At 45.0% G+C, this 22,416-nt stretch overlaps 2 protein-coding genes across 5 annotated transcripts in view; one reads left to right on the forward strand and one right to left on the reverse strand.

The window, feature by feature from the left end:
- Window positions 1-22,416, reverse strand: part of DIP2C (disco interacting protein 2 homolog C) — an 840,898-nt gene that overhangs the window by 575,093 nt on the left and 243,389 nt on the right. The gene's annotated exons all lie outside the window — the stretch shown is intronic.
- The window catches only part of WDR37 (WD repeat domain 37), a 74,859-nt gene that overhangs the window by 20,369 nt on the left and 32,074 nt on the right, over window positions 1-22,416 (forward strand). For all 4 annotated transcript variants that reach the window (XM_050805469.1, XM_050805468.1, XM_050805467.1 and 1 more), the window contains 7 exons: window positions 1,387-1,483; window positions 3,169-3,264; window positions 3,571-3,635; window positions 7,969-8,104; window positions 10,283-10,354; window positions 16,638-16,682; window positions 18,973-19,049. In XM_050805469.1, coding sequence (XP_050661426.1) covers window positions 1,387-1,483; window positions 3,169-3,264; window positions 3,571-3,635; window positions 7,969-8,104; window positions 10,283-10,354; window positions 16,638-16,682; window positions 18,973-19,049 — 588 coding nt within the window. The remainder of the gene's footprint in view (window positions 1-1,386; window positions 1,484-3,168; window positions 3,265-3,570; window positions 3,636-7,968; window positions 8,105-10,282; window positions 10,355-16,637; window positions 16,683-18,972; window positions 19,050-22,416) is intronic.

Here is a 22,416-nt window from a genome sequence, read left to right on the forward strand (position 1 = left end):
CCAGCTACTCGGGAGGCTGAGGCAGGAGAATGACGTGAACCCGGGAGAAGGAACTTTCAGTGAGCCAAGGTTGCGCCAGCCTGGGCGACAGAGCGAGACTCCATGTCAAAAAAAAAAAAAAAAAAATTTACAGCTCATCAAAAAAGTTTATGCAATATGTAAATTTGAAAAGTCCCATAGAAAGGTTAAAGATCAGCCAGGCTCAGTGGCTCACGCCTGTAATCCCAGCACTTTGGGAGGCCAAGGCGGGCGCATCACAAGGTCAGGAGATGGAGACCATCCTGGCCAACATGGAGAAACCCCGTCTCTACTAAAACTACAAAAATTAGCTGGGTGTGGTGGCGCGCGCCTATGGTCCCAGCTACTGGGGAGGCTGAGGCAGGAGAATTGCTTGAACCTGGGAGGCGGAGCTTGCAGTGAGTGGAGATCACACCACTGCACTCCAGCCTGGGTGACAGAGCAAGACTCCGTCTCCAAAAAAAAAAAAAAAGTTAGGTATTGAAACACTATTTTAGAAATATTTGATGAGGATTTTTTTGAAAATTACTCTGGGTGTTGGGAGTAGGGGACACATACCAAATAGTACATAGGCCATGCCCTCAGGGAGGTTGGAGTGGCATGTGGCTGTATCTAGCAGGCTCCTGTTGACTGGTGGGTTCAAGCAGTGAGTGCCTGTGATATGTTTAGTGCCCAGGACCTGCTCACTTGCTGGACCACACTTGACAATGTCGCTCCTTCCCTTCGCCTTCCCAGGGGTGTGGGAAACACACAGGCACGAAGAACGTGGCCCAGGCGGGAAATTAAAAGTTAATGTTTTCACTCACTTAATAGACATTTGGCTCTTTTTTGTGAGATTTTTCTTTTTTTCCTCTTCACAACACTCTTTTAGGTGTTGTGTAGAGTGACGGGAAGAGTGACTGTGCTTTTGCTTGAAGTGCAGTGGGCATGGCGGGAACTCTGCAGAGGTGCCTCTTCTATGAGGGTCTAGCAGATGAAAATACTCATAGGATAGTGTCTGATGGCACTCAGAGACTGTTTATAATAGTTCATTTATGGGAGCTGCCGCCTTTCTCTACAAATTTGGAAGTTTTAAAGTAAGGTAGGTTTATGTCCTCTCTTGAAAGGGAAAAATTGTGTTATTTTGAAGGAGTGTTTGTTTTTAAATCCCGTATCACACTAGGTAGCCATTTATACAATTTGATTCATCGTTTCCTTGGCAGAAATTTGGAAATTTAAACTCTTTAAGCATTTTATGTATAAAAATATGTAATGATACAAAACAAGAGTTTAGAATAAAAGATAATTCACTTTGGAAAAAGTTTAGAGTTATTCATTCATTCATTCATTCATTCATTCATTCATTTTAAACAAAGTCTTCTTCTGCAGGATTCTAAACTGCCTTCCTCGGTTCGCAGTACACTTCTGGAACTGTTTGGTCAAATAGAAAGAGAGTTTGAAAACCTTTATATTGAAAACTTAGAATGTGAGTATCTCCTATTTTAATATATTTTTATAGCTTTACCTATCCATAGAAATCTTTGAAAGTCAAATATATGAATTGACATTCATCACTATATTAGTTTTCTGCTCTGCTGTAGCAAACTTAAACTTATTTTAGTGGCTTAAACTAACACAGATTTGTCATCTTGCAGTTCTGTGGGTCTGGTATGATTCCCACGAGGCCACAGTCGGGTGTTGGCCAAGCTCCAATCCCTCTGGAGGCTCCGGGGAGGAATGTTCCTGCGTGTTTGGATTGTGACAGAATTCAGTTCTTTGCAATTTTAGGATGGAGGTCCGCGTGCTGCACTCCTTGCCTCCTGGCCCCTTCCCTCTTGCTGGAGTCCTCCTTGCTCTCTGACCCGCCCTCTGAAGGATTGGGCTCCAGGATAGTCCAAGCGCATCTCCCACTGCAGAGTCCTTGTGCCTGTGCTGGGTCCTGTTCACAGGTTATGGGCTTAAGGCATGGGCATCTTTGGGGGGTTCATCATCCTGCTTACTGCACTGACCAGTCCAAATTGTGATTTTATAAAAAGCACATGGATCTTGGCCAGGCGCAGTGGCTCACGTCTGTAATCCCAGCACTTTGGGAGGCTGAGGCGGGTGGGTCACGAGGTCGGGAGATCCAGACCATCCTGGCTAACACAGTGAAACCCCATCTCTACTAAAAATACAAAAAATTTAGCTGGGCGTGGTGGCGGGTGCCTGTAGTCCCAGCTACTCAGGAGGCTGAAGCAGGAAAATGGCGTGAACCCAGGAGGTGGAGCTTGCAGTGAGCCGAGATGGCGCCACTGCACTCCAGCCTGGGTGACAGAGCGAGACTCTGTCTCAGAAAACAAAAATAAAAAGTAAAAAATAAAAAATAAGAAATACATGGATCTTATAATTTTCCCTACACCAAGTACACCATAAGTTGAGAAAACATTGATTTACCTTTTTATTAACATACCATCATTTGAAAATTGATGCATATACTATATCTGACTTATTAAAGGCAAATCAAAACAATTTTGAATTAGCTTGGCTTTAATTTTTCTTTTTTTATTTTGGAAGTAATGACCATATATGCTTAAAAATTTATCAAACAGTGTAAAAAGAAATCTACCATTACCCCTCAAGCCCATCACACTCTTCAAAGGAAGACATTTTCTGCATGTTTTTGCTTTTGGTTCTTTTGGTGGTTAGTCCTGTGGGCACCCACCACCACGCCTGGCTAATTTTTGTATGTTTAGTAGAGAAGGGGTTTTGCCATGTTGGCCAGGCTGGTCTTGAACTCCTGACCTCAAGTGATCTGCCTGCCTCGGCCTCCAAAATTGTTGGGATTACAGGCATGAGCTACTGTGTCCAGCCCAGCATAATGTTTTTAACTGTGCAGAATCAAGCACTATGGAAACTGTTGAAATGCAGGTGCTATCTTTGAGACCCTGATAGCAGTGTCTTCCACAGTATAGCAAATGTGTGAGCTTTTATTTTTGGAATGGTATCTCGAATGATTTCTTTAGTTTTTTGAGAACTCTATCAATTGTGATCTTGCTTATTAGAATATTATTCACATCTTTGTTTATATAACACTAATATATAACATTTTTTCTGTGTGCAAGTTTTGGAATTGGTGAGTACACTTAAACATAAAAATATATTTTACATTTTTGAAAACTTTTTTCTTCCCAGTACGTAGAGAAATCGACACTCTTAATGAACGTTTAGCTGCTGAAGGACAAGCGATTGATGGAGCAGAGCTGAGTAAGGGCCAACTCAAAACAAAAGGTGAGGTGAATTCCCGTGAAAGTCTTCTCCTGCAGATTATGTATGTAGGACATTTGGAATTTAGTGAAGGACGCTGGCTGGTTTGCGTTTTGCTGTCAGCAAACCTTGAACTATCTAATTCAGGTGTGGGTCTAAGAGAATAAGGAGCTCGGTTCTTGTTCCTGTTCCGCCATGGCTCTGTGTCACCAGGGTCAGACGAGCGCTTCTGGGCCCCCTTTCTTCCTGTGCAAGACACAAGACCCATTTGCAAGGCTGTGAGTCTTTGATTGTGTGATTGTGTTTGATTGTCACTCTCTGTCCCTGCAGCCAGTCACAGCACCAGCCAGCTCTCCCAGAAACTGAAGACCACTTACAAGGCTTCCACCAGCAAGGTATGCAGGCCACTGGCTCTCGAGCCATCATGTGGTGGTTAAGGTGTGCAAATACTTACTTTAAGTCGCATATTTTCCAATTAGAAAGGCATAGTAGAAAAACATAAATGGTTTTAAGAGAAATTTAGTTTTTTAAAGGAATGTCCTGACTGGGCATGGTGGCTCATGCCTGTAATCCCAGTACTTTGGGAGGCCGAGGCGGGTGGATCACTTGAGGTCAGGAGTTTGAGACCAGCTTGGCCAACATGGCGAAACCCTGTCTCTACTAAAAATACAAAAATTACCTGGACGTGGTGGCGGGTGCCTGCAATCCCAGCTACTTGAGAGGCTGAGGCATGAGAATCGCTTAAGCCTGGGAGGTGGAGTGCTGTGAGCTGAGATTACACCACCACACTCTAGCCTGGACAACAGAGTGAGACTGTGTCTCAAAAAAAAAAAAAAAAAAAAAAAAAGAATGTCAGTATGCAGGCATTTACACAGTAGCTTACCCTAGTACCCACAGGGGTTAATATATGATGTTTTAGTAAATATATTGTCTTTAGAGGGAATATATAATTTCTGTTGTTAATTGGCTTAATATAAAGGATCTGAATTTGGAGGAAGCTAATAAATAGGTACAAATTAGTGAAAATTATATTCTGAGCTAAAGTTACGTTTTAGTTCATTATGTTCTTTTCCTCAGTTTCCTAAGTGTGATCAGGAAGTGAAGGTCTGTCTCTGAGACAAATACGGATGTTCATGGTGTTTTGTATTTTCTTAAAGTATCTCGTGCTGACCTTCTTAAAGTGGCAAAGGTTTAAATGTTTGGAAATTCATTTGTCTATGATGAATTACTACTGAGTGATATTTTGAGGTAATTTTGTATGCGTCTGTATTTTGGCATATTTCAAGGATACAAAAGATAAATTGAAATTTTCAGTGATCCTGCTATGATGGTATAAGTAGTTCTTATTAGCTTTTTATTTTTCCAGTCTGTTTCCTTGAGTTTAAAGTTATTTAGCATGACATCTATAGTAAGATTAACTACAATTAATAGAGCAAATTCAGTCCTTCTGCCATTTGTCCTCATGTGATAGTCTTTGGTAATTCTTTGTTATTCAAAAGAAAATCGGAAATTCCTGGTATTTTCTACTGTACTTTCCTTTGATAATATCTAGAATATAAGTTGCTAATTTATTTTTTTGGCCATGTAATATCTAGCTTATACTTACAAGTTTTGAATTTTTTAATAAATCAACTTGAAGCCTTTTCTTCATAATGAAGTGTGAAATTATGTTCTTCCTCATTTAATTTCTTGTTACATTATCTTGGATTATGTTGCTTTTTCTGGTGTGTAGAGTTGTATGTATACAATGTATGGTCTTGGAATTCCAAAACTTTCTCGTTATTACTGAAGTAGAGGAAGAAATGATTATATAAAGTTGTCGTTTACCATGAGCAGTAAAAAACAAGATTTGGACAAGGGTAAGGATATGTATAGTAATGCTTTGCTTTAAAAAATGTATTAGAGATATTGGCCGGGCACGGTGGCTCAAGCCTGTAATCCCAGCACTTTGGGAGGCCGAGGCGGGCGGATCATGAGGTCAGGAGATCAAGACCATCCTGGCTAACATGGTGAAACCCCGTCTCTACTAAAAATACAAAAAAATTAGCCAGATGTGGTGGCAGGCACCTGTAGTCCCAGCTACTCAGGAGGCTGAGGCAGGTGAATGGCGTGAACCCGGGAGGCGGAGCTTGCAGTGAGCTGAGATCGCACCACTGCACTCCAGCCTGGGCGACAGAGCAAGACTCTGTCTCAAAAAAAAAAAAAAAAAAAAAAAAGTATTAGAGATATTTAAAGCCCAGTCATTTTAAGTACTAGAAATTCATCTGAATTTATAAGAAGCATATTACTAATGATCTTCATAGTTTTTGCACACTGCCTATACCCATTGTAAAAAATAACTATGAAAATATAAGACATCTGAAGATTGAAGAAATAATTTGGTAACAATATATTCTGATTTGTACTACAGTGTGGATTCTTGGTACCAAAGCTAAACATGAATGCGACAAGAGAAAGGCTACACAGTCTAGATTTATTACTTTCCCTCCTTCTGACCCAGAGCCATGAAAAGCAAGTAGCGTGCTGGGTGGGATATCAAGAACATGAAAGTGTGTTACGTGAACGCAGAAGAGGTTTTTCCCCCTTCCTTGGTGGCTAATGAGATTTCTGATGCCTACGTGGGAGGGAAGTGAGGCAGTCTAACCTGCAGCCCACTTTAAAGAAACTTATAAAAATCAGAAAGGGCTTTTTCCACAAAGAAAGATACTTCTCTTCTCAAAAATATTTACAGACATTTTCACAACAGTGCTTTAGATTGCGCCTCAGTTAAAATGATCTGGGATGACGGGCGTGAGCATCAATTTGCTGCTTCATTCTGCTGCTTTTCTGTTTTGAACGTTCCCTCTAAGTAATTCAGTCTGTTTTGGTGGGTCTCTTGGTAATGACGACTAAGTCAGCATTTTTAAGGAAAAAGAGTTAAGGTAATAGATGGTCAGAGTGTGGTGGGCATTTTGGAAGCAACACATGAGAAAATATTTGAAAACGGCACACGATCTCCTGCATAGCTCCAGCAGCAGTGCAGTCAGAGCCTCCGGAAAGGAGCCACTCTGTTCTTACCCTGGGAATGCAGCAGGTGAAGAATGTAGCTCTAATAGTTTGTTTCTTATAATACTGTTATTAATGTTAGAAGTGGTGAGAGACTTGGAAAATGAAATTTACTACAATATTGTTATTTATGTTAGAAATGGTGAGAGACATGGAAAATGAAATTTACTACAATACTGTTATTAATGTTACAAATGGTGAGAGACGTGGAAAATGAAATTTACTACAATACTGTTATTAATGTTAGAAATGGTGAGAGACGTGGAAAGTGAAATTTACTATTATACTGTTATTTATGTTAGAAATGGTGAGAGACTTGGAAAATGAAATTTACCACAGCTTATTATGGTGGGAGGTTGTGTATGTCCTTTAATTTCACTCCCTGCTAAAATGTTATAATATTATTTAACATCTGAATGACACATTCTCTAAGCAAAAGCATTTCCCATGTGGTGGAGGCATAATTTTGCGGGATTGAATAGGATATAAGTGTTCAGAAAGAAAAGAGGATAGTGATGGGTTTGAGGTTGAACAAGTGCTTTTGCAATTCCTGTGACCAGTTCCAGTAGAAGTTCTTTCTGTTACTGCTGAAAATGTTGGCCTCTTCCTCAGCCTTTTGTGTCATTGTATCCGGCGAGAATAACTCGAGGGTGCAGACCCAAATTGATGTGACAGTGGCTTGTGCTTTCATGGCTTAGGAAGAATGAATTTAGATCTGTTTTTCAGGGCTGTGCCAAATCAGTGTTTAAAGCAAGTTGTGTAATGCCACTGATTTTTGTTTTTCACTTAATTTTTTTGTTTTATTCTGAAAAGTCTACATTATTCTGATTTACTTGACTGCTGGACAGCTGTTTTCTTACCCAAGAAAAATTTAAAAAGCAAACTCTGCAGAAATCGTTGTGTTGTTTTAGTTTCTTCCTCACTCACTTCGTATTTTTCCTGACAAGAGGACACGAGAACTGTCTGCTGTGTGTGTCGTCATTCGACACGATGCCTTACCCTGGTCCGTGCTGTGTTTGCGTTGTCTCTGCTGGGCTGAGCATGTCTGAAAGGCCAGGGGCCCACGGCCACGTTGCTCCACATCCTCATGGCTGGTGCCTGCTCTGAGCGAGCGCTGAGTCTTGGACAAACCGGCACACCTGTTAGTGTCACCTTTTGATTCCTTCCCACCACGGGCTTTTTTCCACTTGATAATATGTGGTTGGTGTAAATTCTCAAAAACAGCGAAATGTGAACATGTACAGCGATCAGTGTCATTAGCTACAGTTAAGGGTTTGTGATGTCCTTCCTGACTTTTTCGTGTCTGAGTGGCTAGCTAACAATTTGTTTTTTTAAGAATTTGGAAATTTTGTCTGATGGTTTGGGTTTGGGGGAGAGTGACCTGAAACACCTGAATCTACCCTTCTGCAGTGAGACCTTCCATGACTGGCTGTCAGACTGAGGTGGGGGAGCCTCCACAGGTTGCTGCGAGAGCTGTACGCGCTCTCTGTGATATGAGCTGAACCCACCACCCTTTCCACACAGGGCGTTTCAGCTCACACTTGTGCTGTGTTCCTTGATGCTTTAACAGTCTTAGTCAGTGATTTGTGCATTTTCCAGGATGTCTTTTTCATTTTCTCTTTCTTGACTTAGAAAAATTTACTTCAGTAAATTGTTTTATAAGACTCCTCATCTCGGTTTCAGATTGTCTCCAGCTTTAAGACCACGACATCACGAGCTGCCTGCCAGCTCGTGAAGGAATACATCGGCCACCGGGACGGCATCTGGGATGTCAGCGTGGCCAGGACACAGCCAGTGGTGCTCGGGACTGCGTCGGCCGGTGAGTTGCACATGGACCTGGCCAGTCTGCGGAAGCATGGCTGTGCCTGGTACCTGAGTGACGGACATTCACTTTTCTGTGACAGAGGAACCCTAGATGCAAACGTGTCCTGGAGGAGTCAGTGGAACCAACACATTAGCCCTTGGTGATGCTTAGTGCTGCGGCCTGCAGTCCTGCATTCCGTGGTCCCGTGGGTGGGTGTCCGACTGCACCCTGCATTCCGTGGTCTCGTGGGAGGGTGTCTGGCTGCACCCTGCATTCTATGGTCCCATGGATAGATGTGCATCTGCACCCTACATTCCGTGGTCCCGTGGGTGGGTGTCCGGCTGCACCCTGCTTTCCGTGGTCTCGTGGGAGGGTGTCCGGCTGCACCCTGCATTCTGTGGTCCCATGGATAGATGTGCTTCTGCACCGTCTTTTCCAGGTCCCCGTGGGTAGGGCGTTGCAACTCATAGTGAACCAAGTATCTGAGGAAAAAATACTTGTTTGGAATTGATTTAACTTAAATGTGTTGAGGAATCAGTATTCCAATTATTCGTTTTCTTTTTTTTTTGAGATGGAGTCTTGCTCTGTCACCCAGGCTGGAGTGCAGTGGCGCGATCTCGGCTCACTCCAACTCCGCCACCTCCTGGGTTCAAGCAATTCTCCTGCCTCAGCCTCCCGAGTAGCTGGGACTACAGGCGCCTGCCACCACGCCCGGCTAATTTTTTTTTGTGTGTGTATTTTTAGTAGAGGTGGGGTTTCACCGTGTTAGCCAGGATGGCCTCAATCTTGTGACCTTGTGATCTGCCCGCCTTGGCCTCCCAAAGTGTTGGGATTACAAGCATGAGCCACCGTGCCTGGCCCTCTTTTTCTTTTTCTTTTTTTTTTTTTTTTTTTGAGACGGAGTCTCGCTCTGTCACCCAGGCTGGAGTGCAGTGGCTGGATCTCAGCTCACTGCAAGCTCCGCCTCCCAAGTTCACGCCATTCTCTGGCCTCAGCCTCCCGAGTAGCTGGGACTACAGGCGCCCGCCACCTTGCCCGGCTAGTTTTTTGTATTTCTTAATAGAGACGGGGTTTCACCGTGTTAGCCAGGATGGTCTCGATCTCCTGACCTCGTGATCCGCCCGTCTCGGCCTCCCAAAGTGCTGGGATTACAGGCTTGAGCCACCGCGCCCGGCCTGCCTGGCCCTCTTTTTCTTATCCATAGCCACGTGTGTTTCTGATTTGTAGATGTATTTGACTTTTTTTCCACAAGTGGAGTACAGCTGAGGGGCAGTGCTGTGGTACTCACTGAAAGTGAACACTACATGGGCACGTAGCCAGCAGTGGAGGCTGATGGCCTCCCCCAGCCGGAGTTTGCCCACAGAGTCACAGGGGCAGAGTGTGGAAAGTGACCCTTTGTTTTCTCTAAAAAAAGATATTTTATGAAAGCTGTCTAAGGTGGTATAATACCCCTTCAGATAAAAATTGCTCATATTAAAAATGGTGCTCATTGAAAATGCCGTCCCAGCTTGTGAGACGTTAATCACTCACTGGACTCTGCTTTTTAGAGGCAGAAGTGAATGTGATAAACCACTTGATAGCAAAGAAAGTTACTGCTTCTCTTTGAAACTGTTTTCGTGGATGAGTGCCTTGGATTCTTTGGAAATCATAGTTTAAAAAAAAGAACAGAAGGGTCCTTTCTGATATTTCAGAAATTTCATTTGGCTAATTGGCGCTTATTTCTCAGATTTTTCCGTTAAATCTACTTAAAAAAGTAATGGCTATGGGAGAAGGGCCCGAAGATCCGAAGAAATGCTTATCTCAGCAGTCATAACTGAATTTGGATGCTGTTTGAATTTGAATGCTAGATGTTCTGGAACATTTTAATACTTTAATAAAATAATGAAACTGTGATGGAAACGACCTCTGTCTGTAATTTTCCAGCATGATGCAGCCAGCCTGATAGTAAAGTAGGAAATCGAGTCTCTGGTTGTCCATTAGCTGACTTCATGGCCTCAGACAGGTCACAGCTTCTCCCATTTGGGAAATGTTTTCTTTGATCAGTTGAAGTCTACAGAGTAATAGAATCAAAGGTATAAGAGATATCAGTGGTAGTGTAACTTCCCATTTTTAGAGTAGTTGTCTTATTCTTTCATTTGAAAAACTGTAAACTGATGATAGCTAAGTTCCGACTTCTTCATTTCCATCTTGCAGATCACACGGCTTTGCTGTGGAGCATAGAGACAGGGAAGTGCCTAGTCAAGTACGCAGGCCACGTGGGCTCAGGTAAGCACTGCCTAAGGAGTGCCGTAGCCAGAGGCCATTGCCTCCTCCAGTGTGTTTTTAAAATCATGCATGGTAAAGCCCGCTGCTACTTCGTAGGAAGCTTTACTGTTTCGGTTGTCAAGGGACAGTGTGGTTTGTTCAGAGACTGGGATAACTGTGTCTTGAGCTTGTATGGGCTCAATAACAGGGAAAAGCTTAACTCCCTAAACAATGTACGTATCGTCTTAGTCTACATTTTATTTAATGTATATAAACCATATGTAGGAAATTTTGTAACTGAAATGTGTGCATTATTTATCACAAAGTATCTGTTTTAGAGATTTACTTTTGATGTAGTGATAACTTGGATGTATTCAATAAAGGATACTCCATGAATGTGCTTGCGTGCCTGTAGTTAATGCTGTCCACATAGTTAATGCTGTCCACGTAGTTAATGCTGTCCACGTAGCTCTTTTCTGCCTTTTCACTTAGAGCTGTGTGTGTACCAGTTTCCTGACCAGCTTTCGTTTCTGTTTCCTCTCGCACGTGGTATGTGGTTCCTTCCCCCGCAGTGCCCTCTTCACCTGCTCACTCGCCCTCCCTCACACCCTCCACACTGCCAGGCTGAGAGGTGGCATCACCTGTGTGCACAGAGGGACAGGTGTGGGTGGGGCCCGTGGCTCTGCGCACCTGTTTGCCCACCCCCAGGGCCCTGATGAGCTACAGACCCCTCCCCTCCCCTTTCACAGGACCTCCTCTCCTTCGGCCATTCCTGCTGTCACCGTGTCTTCTCTTTCTTGCCCTGGACTTTTCCTCTTAGCATGTAGACAGGCTGGCACCTTTCCCGTGTTTGACGCCCTCCTCCGTGCTACCTTCTTACCTGTCTTCCTCCCCTGGCATCCCACAGACTGGCTGGGGTGCCACAGTGTCATCTACAGTTTTCTAGCAGTGCCTGGTGTGTGTGTGATCGGTGCTCAAATGTAGAGCAAAATGCTGTTACAGGAACAAGCGCTGTATTTTTTCCTCATTCAAATTTCCTCTTCAGAAACATTAAAAAAATTAAATATATATGCATAGGCTAAAAACTTAAGACTTGAAAGTCGAAATGACTCCTCGATCCCTGGGCTGCAGAATGGATGTTGTGTTAGCAGGCATGAAATAACATTCATCTTGTACATCTCCATCAGAGCTCTTGGGTGAGCAGGTGCATTGTCAATGAGCCAGTTGTATTTTGAAAGTTGTAGGTCTCATTGGTAGGCTTAAAATACTCAGTCAACAATGCTGTCATCAGATGTGCTGTCATCCATGCTTTGTTGTTCCATTTATGGAGGACAGGTAGAGGAGATGTAGCATGATTCTTAAGGGCCCTAGGATTTTTGGAATGGCAAGTGAGCACTGACTTCAGCTGAAAGTTACCAGCCACTTTCGCCCCTAACAACAGTCAGCCTGTCCCTTGAAGTTTCAAAGGCATGGATGTCTCCTCTCTAGCTATGAAAGTACTAGACGGCATATTCTTCCAATATAAGGCTGTTTGTTTGCACTCAAAACCTGTTGTTAGAGTAACCATCTTCACCAGTGAGCTCAGCTGGATCTTCTGGAGAACTTGCAGCTTCTCCGTCAGCACTTGCTGCTTCACTTTGTACTTACATGTTGTGGAGACGGCATCTTAAACCTCATAAACAACTCTGCCAGCTTCCAGCTTTTCTTCCGCAGCTCCATCACCTTTCTCATCCCTCATGGAATTGAAGAGAGCCAGGGCCCTGCTCTGGATTAGGCTTTGGCAGAAGGGAATGTTGCGGCTGGTTTAATCAATCCCAACCACTCCAACTTCCTGTGTATTGGCGTGCTTATCATTTGTGTGTTCACTGGAATAGTGCTTTTACTTTCCTTCAAGAACTTTTCCTTTGCATTCAGAACTTGGCTGTCTGGTGCAAGATGCCCAGCTTTCAGCCTGTCTCAGCTTTTGACTTGCCTTCCTCACTAAGCTTAATCATTTATAGCTTTTGATTTAAAGGGAGCGATGTGCAACTCTTCCTTTCATTGGAATACTTAGAGGCCATTGTAGGGTTATGAATTGGCCTAATTTTAGTATTGTTTTGTCTCAGGGAGTAGAGAGGCCTGAGCAGAGGGAGAGATGAGAGAAAGGCTGGTTGGTGGAGCAGTCGTAACTCCCACAACATTTATTGAGTAAGTTTGTGGTCTTATGTGGGTGTGGTTTGTGCCCCCCCCCAAAATGACAATGGTATCATCAGAGATCACAGGTCACTATTAACAGATACAATAATTATGCAAAAATCCAAGGTCAAGGTGCTGGCAAAAATAAATTAAAAAAATGAAAAAGTTTGAAATATTGCAAGAATTACCAACATGTGTCACAGAGACATGACGTGAACACATGCTGTTGGGAAAATGGTGGCAATTAGGTCTTCGACACAGGGTTGCCACAAACCCTCAATTTGTAAAAAATCCAATACCTACAAAGCACAATAAAGTGAAGGGTAATAAAACGGGGTATGCCTGCATCCACACACAGGCGAGTACATACACGCATAGTCATTTCTGTTCTCTAGAGAGGATTTAATTTTCCCCAGGCCAGCAGATAGAGTGGATGGCAAACCTTGATTGACTTAAGGGTTGGTGGCCGGTGGGTTTCAGGCTTTAGGGGCTGTGCTGTTCTTCTCGCTCTCCCTTGTTCTAAGGGAGTTGTCCTTCAAGGATGTGCCTTCACAGGCCCCGAGCTTTAGTTTCATCTGCCGGTACTCTCTGCGTTAGCTCTCAGAGGCTGCTTTCTGCTTGGTGTCCACCCTCATGCCCAGTTTAGGTGCTGTCAGTGCCTGGGGGAGGCGAGCAGCTGGCCTGCTCCTTCTGGGCTGCCTCTCCTGAGGGATCCAGCCTCAGCTCCCGTCGCAGCCCCTCACCTCTGGACTGCACCCTCGCTCCGGCTGGTCTCTGTGCCTTGAGGGAGTGCGTCAGGTAGGGGGGCCTCTAGTGCTTCCCTCTGGGGCCTCTGGGCTTCCGCGATGACTTAAAGCCTTTTGTTTATTTTTTGCTGTTTATCTGCAGCTTTTATAATTAATCCCAGTAGGGGTTTGAGTGGATCCATAGAGGCTGCCTTGTCCCAGCAGGAAGAAGTCTCTTGCTGTTCTTGTACCCGGCTTGTTTTTTGTTGGCTTTCCATTCTTCACGCAGGTTAATTTGACCTTCCTGTGTTCACCCACTCACCGTCACCATCTGCTCTTCTGGCCTCCAGTATTTGGTGTCTGTTTCTTCGCTCATCGTCTCTTTAGTTCTTTCTTTGTGGGTCTGTGCCTGTTTCTTCCAGGATGCCTCCTGCATTTAGAGAGGTGTCAGAGGGGAGAAGACGCCTGTGTTTCTGGCATGCTGTCGGGTTGCGTGTGTCTCTCCTCTTCCTCCTGGGGACTTGTGTTTGTGTTTTTCCACTAGGGGATTTTTTTGTTTTTTTTGAGACGGAGTCTCACTCTGTCACCCAGGCTGGAGTGCAGTGGTACGATCTCCGTTCACTGCAACCTCCGCCTCCCATGTTGAAACGATTCTCCTGCTTCAGCCTCCCGAGTGGCTGGGATTACAGGTGTCCGCCACCATGCCTGGCTAAATTTTGTATTTTTTTTAAATTTATTTTTAATTAATTTATTTTTTGAGACAGAGTCTCGCTCTGTCGCCAGGCTGGAGTGCGGTGGTGGGATCTCAGCTCACCGCAACTTCCGCATCCCGGGTTCAAATGATTCTCCTGCTTCAGCCTCCTGAGTAGCTGGGACTACAGGCACGTGCCACTACACCCAGCTAAGTTTTGTATTTTTAGTAGAGATGGGGTTTCACCATGTTGGCCAGGCTGGTCTTGAACTTCCAACCTCAGGCGATCCGCCCGCCTCAGTCTCCCAAAGTGCTGGGATTACAGGCGTGAGCCACTGTGCCCGGCCTGGGATGTTTTGATCTCTTAAGTTGACCTAACTAAAGGGAGTGGGGGGGCTGGTGGGAGTTGAGCCAGTACAACTCTACAAGGAGGTGGTTTGACCCTGAATCACACTCTGCCTCTTTCCTCTTGGGTCCTCTGAGCAAAATGCCCAGGGGCAGACTCCCCCTTCTGTCCCCCAGGAGGGAAAAACCAGTGAGGGTCCCAGTTTTGCTGTGTCTGCGCCTCTCAGAGGCAGAGGTGACGCTGGTGGTAGAGGTTGTTGTCCCCTTTGTTCTTCTCTCTTTAGATTTCAGCTTAAATTTTATGACAGTTAAATGTGCATGTGATGGAAAGAGCCAGTGTCTTAGACACTGGATGAAGGGTAGCCGTGACTGGCATCCCCATTTCTGCTCCCCTCATGGCTGCTGTGGATTGGGTCAGGTGCCCATGGGTTCTGCTGCCACGCCTTTAAATCATGGCTCACAGTGCTGCCCTGGCCTTCTTGCTCCAGCCCGCCTGTTGACCGTCCACTGTGGAAGGTGACCGGGGGTGATTGAGCTCTCTCGAGGACCTCATTACACCAGGCGTGGTTTCCATCCTCACCCCAACATGATTCTGTGCCGATTTTGTAAGATCTGGGGTCAGTTTTCACATTATTATGCCTGTGTGAGCAGTGCTGTGAAGAAGCTGCCTCCACAGCTCCCGTCACCATGTGCCTGCCCTCCGCCTCCTTCTGTGGCGCGGTGTCTTCCACCCACTCCTCACGGTGGCCCACCTTCATTTGTGATGAGCTGAAGGTTGGGAGAGACATAATAAAGTGAAAATTGATCATCGATCTTACCAAAATTTCTCATCGAAATTGGAAGCGTTAATACTATTTATTAGTGGTTCTAGTGATAATTTGGTTTTAGCTCCATTGAGTGCTTAAGTTTATTGCTTGTAAGTGTACACAGTTTCCACCAGTGGCTTTTGCCACAGTTGTCTGTGTTTTAATATTAATAATGAGGCTATCTTCTAGCATTTTTCATTTAGTTACTTAGAAAAATATAATTCTAATGGTATAGCTAGCAACATTTTGTTAAGGAGATCACCTTTTCAGATTTGGTAAAATTTCCTGTATGTTCTATGTTAGGGACGTGCATTTTCTTTACAAGGGATGGAAATAAGGGTTGGTGTCCCCACAGTGACATGAGTCAGCTCTTTGCTCTGCTGACTGGTGCTGACTGACGTAGCTCACCCCATCCCAATCCCTGTCGTTTGCTTCGGGAAGATCCCAGGTGGGCAGTGTGGGCTCCAGACGAGGTCAGACCTGTGGAGCCGGGCTCTGTGTTCAGTGCTGACGTTTATGTGCGTGCTTGTGGTCCTGCTGACCACATGTCAAGCTCTTCTGTCTACATTCAAGACAGGAGCAAGGGGGAAGGTGAAGTGCCAGGGTCTCACGCTCCTTTTTCAAGAAAATGATAGTTTCCTCAGACCTCTGGCTGGGCGCAGTGGCTCACACTTGTAATCCCAGCACTTTTGGAGGCCGAGGTGGGCAGGAGTTTGAGACCAGCCTGGACAACATGGCAAGACTCTGTTTCTACTAAAAACACAAAAGACCCTGTCTCTACTAAAATAAAAATGGCAAGACCCTGTCTCTACTAAAAATACAAAGAAACCCCAAACTAGTCAGGTATGGTGGTACATTCTTGTGGTCCCAGCTACTTGGGAGGCTAAGGTGGGAGGATCACCTGAGTCTCGAAGGTGAAAGCTGTAGTGAGCTGAGATCGCACCACTGCACTCCAGCCTAGGCCACCAGAGTGAGATTCTGTCTCACAAAAAAAAAAAAAAAAAAAAAAAAAAAAGACCTCTGCCAAATACCCCTTTTGTAAGGAGAGTGGGAGGACATCATAACCTGTGTAACCCAGTCCTGATTCATTCTCTGAGGCTGGCAGAGGTTATACTTTCTGGGGCCTGGGGTCTCTACTAGTCACAGAACAGATTGGGGTCCTTAGGCTGGGAAGGAAGGTGGGTGGGATGGGGCTTGTGTAACAAATGGTGTCTGCCACACTATAATTTGTCTTCACCTGTTGTCATAATTATGTTTTCTTTTTTTTAATCCTGATTTATTTTTAGCTGAAAATGACATCCTTGTCTATAAAAAGAACTAGATGATGAATATCCTTTTCCTGGGTCCTAAACTGGGGTGATTTGGTGGTTCGTACCTTAGTTGTTTTTATTGTGCCTCTGTTCTAATTCACACATTTATGTATAGTTTAACTGAGTGGAGGATCTAATGTTGAACTCATAGTTCTTTTAATGTTGACTTTGAAATACACGCTATAGCTAATAAATGTTGATAACATGTTTTTGTCACTTTAAACCTGTTTTTATCATATTTTTATTTTGCAGTAAATTCTATCAAATTTCATCCCTCAGAGCAGTTGGCTCTCACTGGTATGTTGATCTTTTTCTTTATTGAACAAAATGATAGATGGTCTTAAAACAACTATAAATATTCCTTTCTTATCATAGGAGAATAATCCATGGCTTTTATGAAAGTTAATCTTTAGTAGACATTTTATGAATTAAATGAGAAATAGATAAAGGAAAATACATTGAACAGTACTTTCTAGAGATAGTAGTGGATAAGCAGTTGGTTTTATTGTGAGATGAAGATGGCTTCACGGTCTTCTTGAAGCCTTTCTGTACAGTATCGGCATATTTGTTGTTCCCCGTGTGGTTCCTGTAGATGGAGCTCCTCGAGGCCCTGTGATTACCGTTGTGTTCCTTTAGATTGTATGCATCTGATACGGAGAAATGAGAAAGGTAGCACAGAGACACGGCAGGTTGCCAGAGTCAGCAGTTTTACCTCTTTCTGGGTAATTTACCTAACCCGTGGTAGCTTGGATTTGCCATAATTTCAGAGTAGTTTTAAAAACGTGCCTTCCTTGGTTGCTTTTGGAGGGTAGCCTTACAGTACTGAGGACTTTTCCTATGAGATTGTCAGACCCCCACAGATCCCCGTGGTAACTCAGGGACATTGGTGATGATCTCGAAGGATGTGTGTAGGCTTTCCGTAGACCAGAGGTCCTTAGCGCTTTTTCTGTAAAGGAATAAGCAGTGAATATTTTCATCTTTGTGGGACATTCAGGCTCTGTCGCCAGTACTGAGTTCTGCTCTTGCAGCATAAAAGCAGCAGACAGTGCACTGATGAGTGGACATGGCTGTGTCCAGCAACTTTATTCACAAAAGTGGGCGGCTGCCTGGGTTTTGCCTATGGGCCAGATTGTGCTCACCCAGGGATAGAACACCGAGGTTGAGATGACTGGCAGCTTCACGCAGGTGGAGTTGTTTAAGAAGGAGCCCCAGTGACGAGTACTTCCAGTGTGTGATGCAGCGAGTCACGCGGTTTGGTCAGAGTTTTTATGTGAGAGAGAAATGTGGTGGGAGGGTTAGACTGAGAGTCATTTTGAGCAGACCCAGACCACATAGCTGACTTTCACCTTCATACGTGTGTGAAGACTAAAGCAGACAAGGAGTTTACACCTTACGAAGTTGGCGGTTTGTGGATGATTGGAAAGGGGGCAAGGAGACTGGTGGCAGTTAGATGTGTTCAGATTCAAACCAAAGGACTCGAAAAGAGGGTGGAACCAGACATATCTAGGAACTGGCAAAGACTTGGAAACATGAGGTAATGAGCATAGAGAGGGGAGAGTTAGACTAGGAAATGTGAAGTAATGGGGATAGAGTGGAGAGTTAGACTTAGAAACATGAGGTAATGGGCATAGAGAGGAGAAAGTTAGACTGGGAAATGTGAGATAATGGGGATAGAGAGGAGAGTTACACCGGGAAACGTGAGGTAACAGGCATGGAGAGAGGAGAGTTAGACTGGGAAACGGGAGTAATGGGGATAGAGAGGAGAGTTAGATGGGAAACGTGAGGTAATGAGCATGGAGAGGAAGGTTAGACTGGGAAACATGAGGTAATGGGCATAGAGAGGAGGGTTAGACTGGGATTGGGCATGATGTTGATCTGAGGAGGAGTTGTAAGTCCAGGCAGTACATTTATTTGCATGAAACGTGCTGTGTCAGCTCAGAGCAGCTCCTTTAGGGAAGTTGGGTGGCAGTGAAGAGAAGATGGAAGCCAGCCTGCCTCCCGTGTGTGGGTGAGGTGTGGCCATGCTGGTGTCCGAGGCCTGTTCTGTGCCCCACAGTGCTGTACTTTTGTCTTTCCAATCCTCAATAAAAGAGTTTCCTCGCAAACTGGCTGCTGAAAACAGAGCGGGACGGGAGCTGCACACATAAGGAGTGCTGATAGCTGCCTGGCCCATTGAAAGGCCGCATCTGTGTTGAATGGATGGAGATGAGTGTTGCTTTCCCGAACATCTCAGAGTTGATCGCAGCTCTGAGTTCTGATATGATAGGATTTCTTAGAGGTTAGATAGATGGAGAGGAAAATCTACTATTTGTACATTTTCTCTGAACTTCCAGGACTTCCTATGCTAGAATGAAAGGTGAAATAGTTTTTTAAGTGATCATTATTTCCTCAATTTTGGACATGTACTCTATTCTCAATAGCATTATGCAGTCTCAGAAGAGTTATTTAAGTAAAAAGTACATTCATCTCACTAAGTGGTCACTAAGCCGGAAAGGTCTGACTGCTGCTGCTCAGCCAGAGGGGCGGTGAAGAGCGCATTTTACCATGGTCTGTGCCTTGGGTAATTTTCCCCGATTTCTCTCTTCAGCTTCTGGAGATCAGACTGCTCATATCTGGAGATACGCGGTGCAGCTGCCGACACCCCAGCCTGTTGCTGACACTAGTGTAAGCACCTTTCCTTACCTGCGAGTGTGTAGGATGCTGATGTCTGCGAATCTGAGAATCCATTTATAATATCTGTCATGTACTGAATGTTTGTGTCCCCCCAAGTTCAGCGTTGAAGCCCTCACCCCCTGTATGGTCGAATTTGGAGATGGGGCCTCTAAGGAAGTAGTTAAGGTTCAGTGAGTTTGTGTGAGGTCCTCATAAGAGGAGACGGTGGAGAGCTCGCCTGTGTTCTCAGTCTCTCTGTCACTCTCTGTGTCATGTAAGGGCAGAGCCAGAGGGTGGCCGTCTGTAAGGACGAGTCCGCACCAGAACCTGAATTGGCTTGATCTTGGACTTCCAGCCTCCAGAACTGTGAGAAAATGTTCTGTTTTTTATAAATCACCCAGTCTGTGGTATTTTGTTGTGGCAGCCAGAGCAAACTAAGACAGATTTTAGTACCACAAAGTGGGGGGCTGCTAAAGAAATGCCTGAAAATGTGGACATGGCTTTGGAGCTGGGAATGGGTAGATGCTGCAGGCGTTTTCAGGTACCTGCTGGAGAAAGCCTCCATGACTGTGAAGGGCTTGTTGGTAGAAATACGGACATTGAAGATGGCTCGGGTGAAGGCTCAGAGAGGAAAGGGGAGAGCTGGAGAGAAAGCTTTTAGTGTCTTAGAGAATGCAAGTATCATAGACAGAATGTTGTGGAAAAGTGGATGTTGAAGGCTCTTCTGCTGAGGCCTCAGAGGAGGTGAGGGACAGGTTACGGGGAACTGGAAGAAAGTGATCCTCATTACAAAATGGCCGAGGACTTGGCTGAGCCGAGATCTTGTGAATGAAATGTTAAAGGTGCAGCCTGGTTGCTCTCCTTGCTTATAATAAAGTGCTAAAGGTCGGAGATACTCTGAAAGAGTTGTTACGGGAAAGGGGATGACAACTTGTAAGATTCGGGAAATTTCCAGCCTATGCCTGTTACAAAAAAAAGAGAAGGCCGGTTCCGAAGAGAACATGCAGGGTTTGTCTGAACAGCCAGTTGACATGGAGGTGAGTGTGGGTGGGAGCCATGGCTTTAAGCACCCACTGCAGCAGGATCCAGGACTGGAGATGGGATTATACCCAGAGACTCCGCCAGCTCAAACCAGAGGGGACATGGTGGGGACAGAATGAAGGAAGGTGTCAGACTGCTGGGATTCCATAGCACAGAAACCAGCGCTGCCTGGGCAAGAACCTTTACAACCCTTCAAGATGAGGGAAGAACGCCCCTGAAGGTGATTCTGAGGTTGGTAGGGCTGCAGCTGTCACCGCAGTTCCTAGGACAAGGGCCTGTTTCTTCCTTGGTTTCGAAGTGTGGGGGCCTCCTTGGTTTCAGGGCCAGGCTGCCGTGGTCCAGTGCTGTGGGGGTGGGGCTGCCAGGCTTAGCCAAGGGGGTGACGCCCCTGCCCCAGCATACTTGGAGGGTGGCGCATCCAGCCCAAGAGGGGCTCTCTGGAGCCTGAAGAGCTCATGGAGTTTGCCTTGCAGGGTTTTGGACTTGCTTGGACCCCGCCACCCTTTCCCTGTTGCCTCTTTCTCTCTTTTGGAAAGGGAATGTCTGTCCCGTGCCTGCCCTACTGTTGTATTTTGGGAACACGTAACTCGTTTGGGTTCCGTGGTTTACGGCTGGAGGGGAGCTCAGCTTCAGGGTGGGCGAATCGCACCCTGAGTCCCACCCATTCCTGATTCAGGTGATGTTTTGTTGAGACTTGGGACTTCACACCTTAGCACTGATGCTGGAATAAGACTTCTGGGGCTGTTGGGATGGGACGACTGTATTTGCCATGCAAGAAGGACATGAATTTGGGGGAGGCCAGGGACAGGATGTTCTCAACTGAATGTCTCTGTCCCCCAGAAATCTGTGTTGAAGCTCTAATCCCCAGTGTGGCTGTATTTGGAGATGGGGCCTCTAAGGAAGAGGTTAAAGCAAAATGAGGTAGTGGAGGGGCTGCCCTGATCCCATAGGATGAGTGTGTCAGAAGAGACATCAGACACTCACCCTTATGGCTGCCCTTAAGGGCGCACGCTCTCTCTCTCCCCCTCTCCCCATTTCTCCGTTTTTTTTGTTTTGTTTTGTTTTTTGAGATGGAGTCTCGCTCTGTTGCCCAAGCTGGAGTGCAGTGGCGTGATCTTGGCTCACTGCAACCTCTGCCTCCCAGGTTCAAGGGATTCTCCTGCCTCAGCCTCCTGAACAGCCGGGACTACAGGTGTGTGCTACCACACCCAGCTGATTTTTGTATTTTTAGTAGAGACGGAGTTTCACCATGTTGGTCAGATGGTCTTGATCTCTTGACCTCATGATCCGCCCTCTTTGGCCTCCCAAAGTGCTGGGATTACAGGCGTGAGCCACCGTGCCCAGCCTCTCTATGCTAATATTAATAGAAGAGCCCCTGTGGGCATGCTGCAGGATGGCAGTGCTACACACCGGAAGAGGGGCCTCATCAGAAGCTGCACTGGTTGACACCTTCGTCATGGACTTAGAGTCTCCAGAACTGGAAAATAACTAATTTCTGTTGTTGAAGCCTCTTGGCCTGTAGTCTTATGTTTTGGTGGCCTGTGCTGACTGAGACAGCTCCTAGAAAGACGCTCCTTTACCTCTGTATGCATGCATCTGCTCCAGTCTTCCTTTCTACAGATAGTGAACGTTTATCATCACTCTCTTACAGTTTACGTTTGGATCCTGTTTCTTACTGTTTCGTCTGTTTAATATTAGACATCTGGTGTATCTTTCATGGACTTTTATCATCACATCAGCTAATGGCCTGTATGACATCAATTTTATGTGGTTCAAATTTAAACATAGATAACAAAAGATGTTGTGTATTGAGAAGAATGAATTCATGTATTTATACCATAAATTTGTAAAATTCTTCACTTACTGTTTGCCTTGCGCTGTCTGTGGTAGCCCAGCACCCTATGTTTATGATCACAAAGAGGCCTGAATGTTTCTCTGAGTGCAGTTATCTCCCTAGTTTCAGTGACAGGCTAAACGTTAGTGGCGTGATCTTCCCGCATGCTCAGCCCTCACTGTGCGCCTGAACAGGTGGGAACAGTGCCAGGCAGACAGCATTGATGTACACGTCTAGAAGTTTTCATTTTGTATTGGGGTGTGATTGTTGCAAAGATGAGAGTAATCTAGTTTTAATATTTTCATCTTGGAATATTCCTTGAGTTTTCTGCTTTGTGAACATTCTAAACTGTTCTATGAGGAGACAGTTAAGCAGTTAATAAATTACAGTGATAAATGAGTTCTCTTCAGTCCTAATAAAGGTTCTAATAGTTCATTTTTAACTGAATGTATTATGTATTAACATAGTTTTGTTCTCTTTGTGGAATTGCCAGACTATTCATTA

The sequence above is a fragment of the Macaca thibetana genome, chromosome 9 (assembly GCF_024542745.1).
Source record: "Macaca thibetana thibetana isolate TM-01 chromosome 9, ASM2454274v1, whole genome shotgun sequence".
Classification (NCBI taxonomy): domain Eukaryota; kingdom Metazoa; phylum Chordata; class Mammalia; order Primates; family Cercopithecidae; genus Macaca; species Macaca thibetana.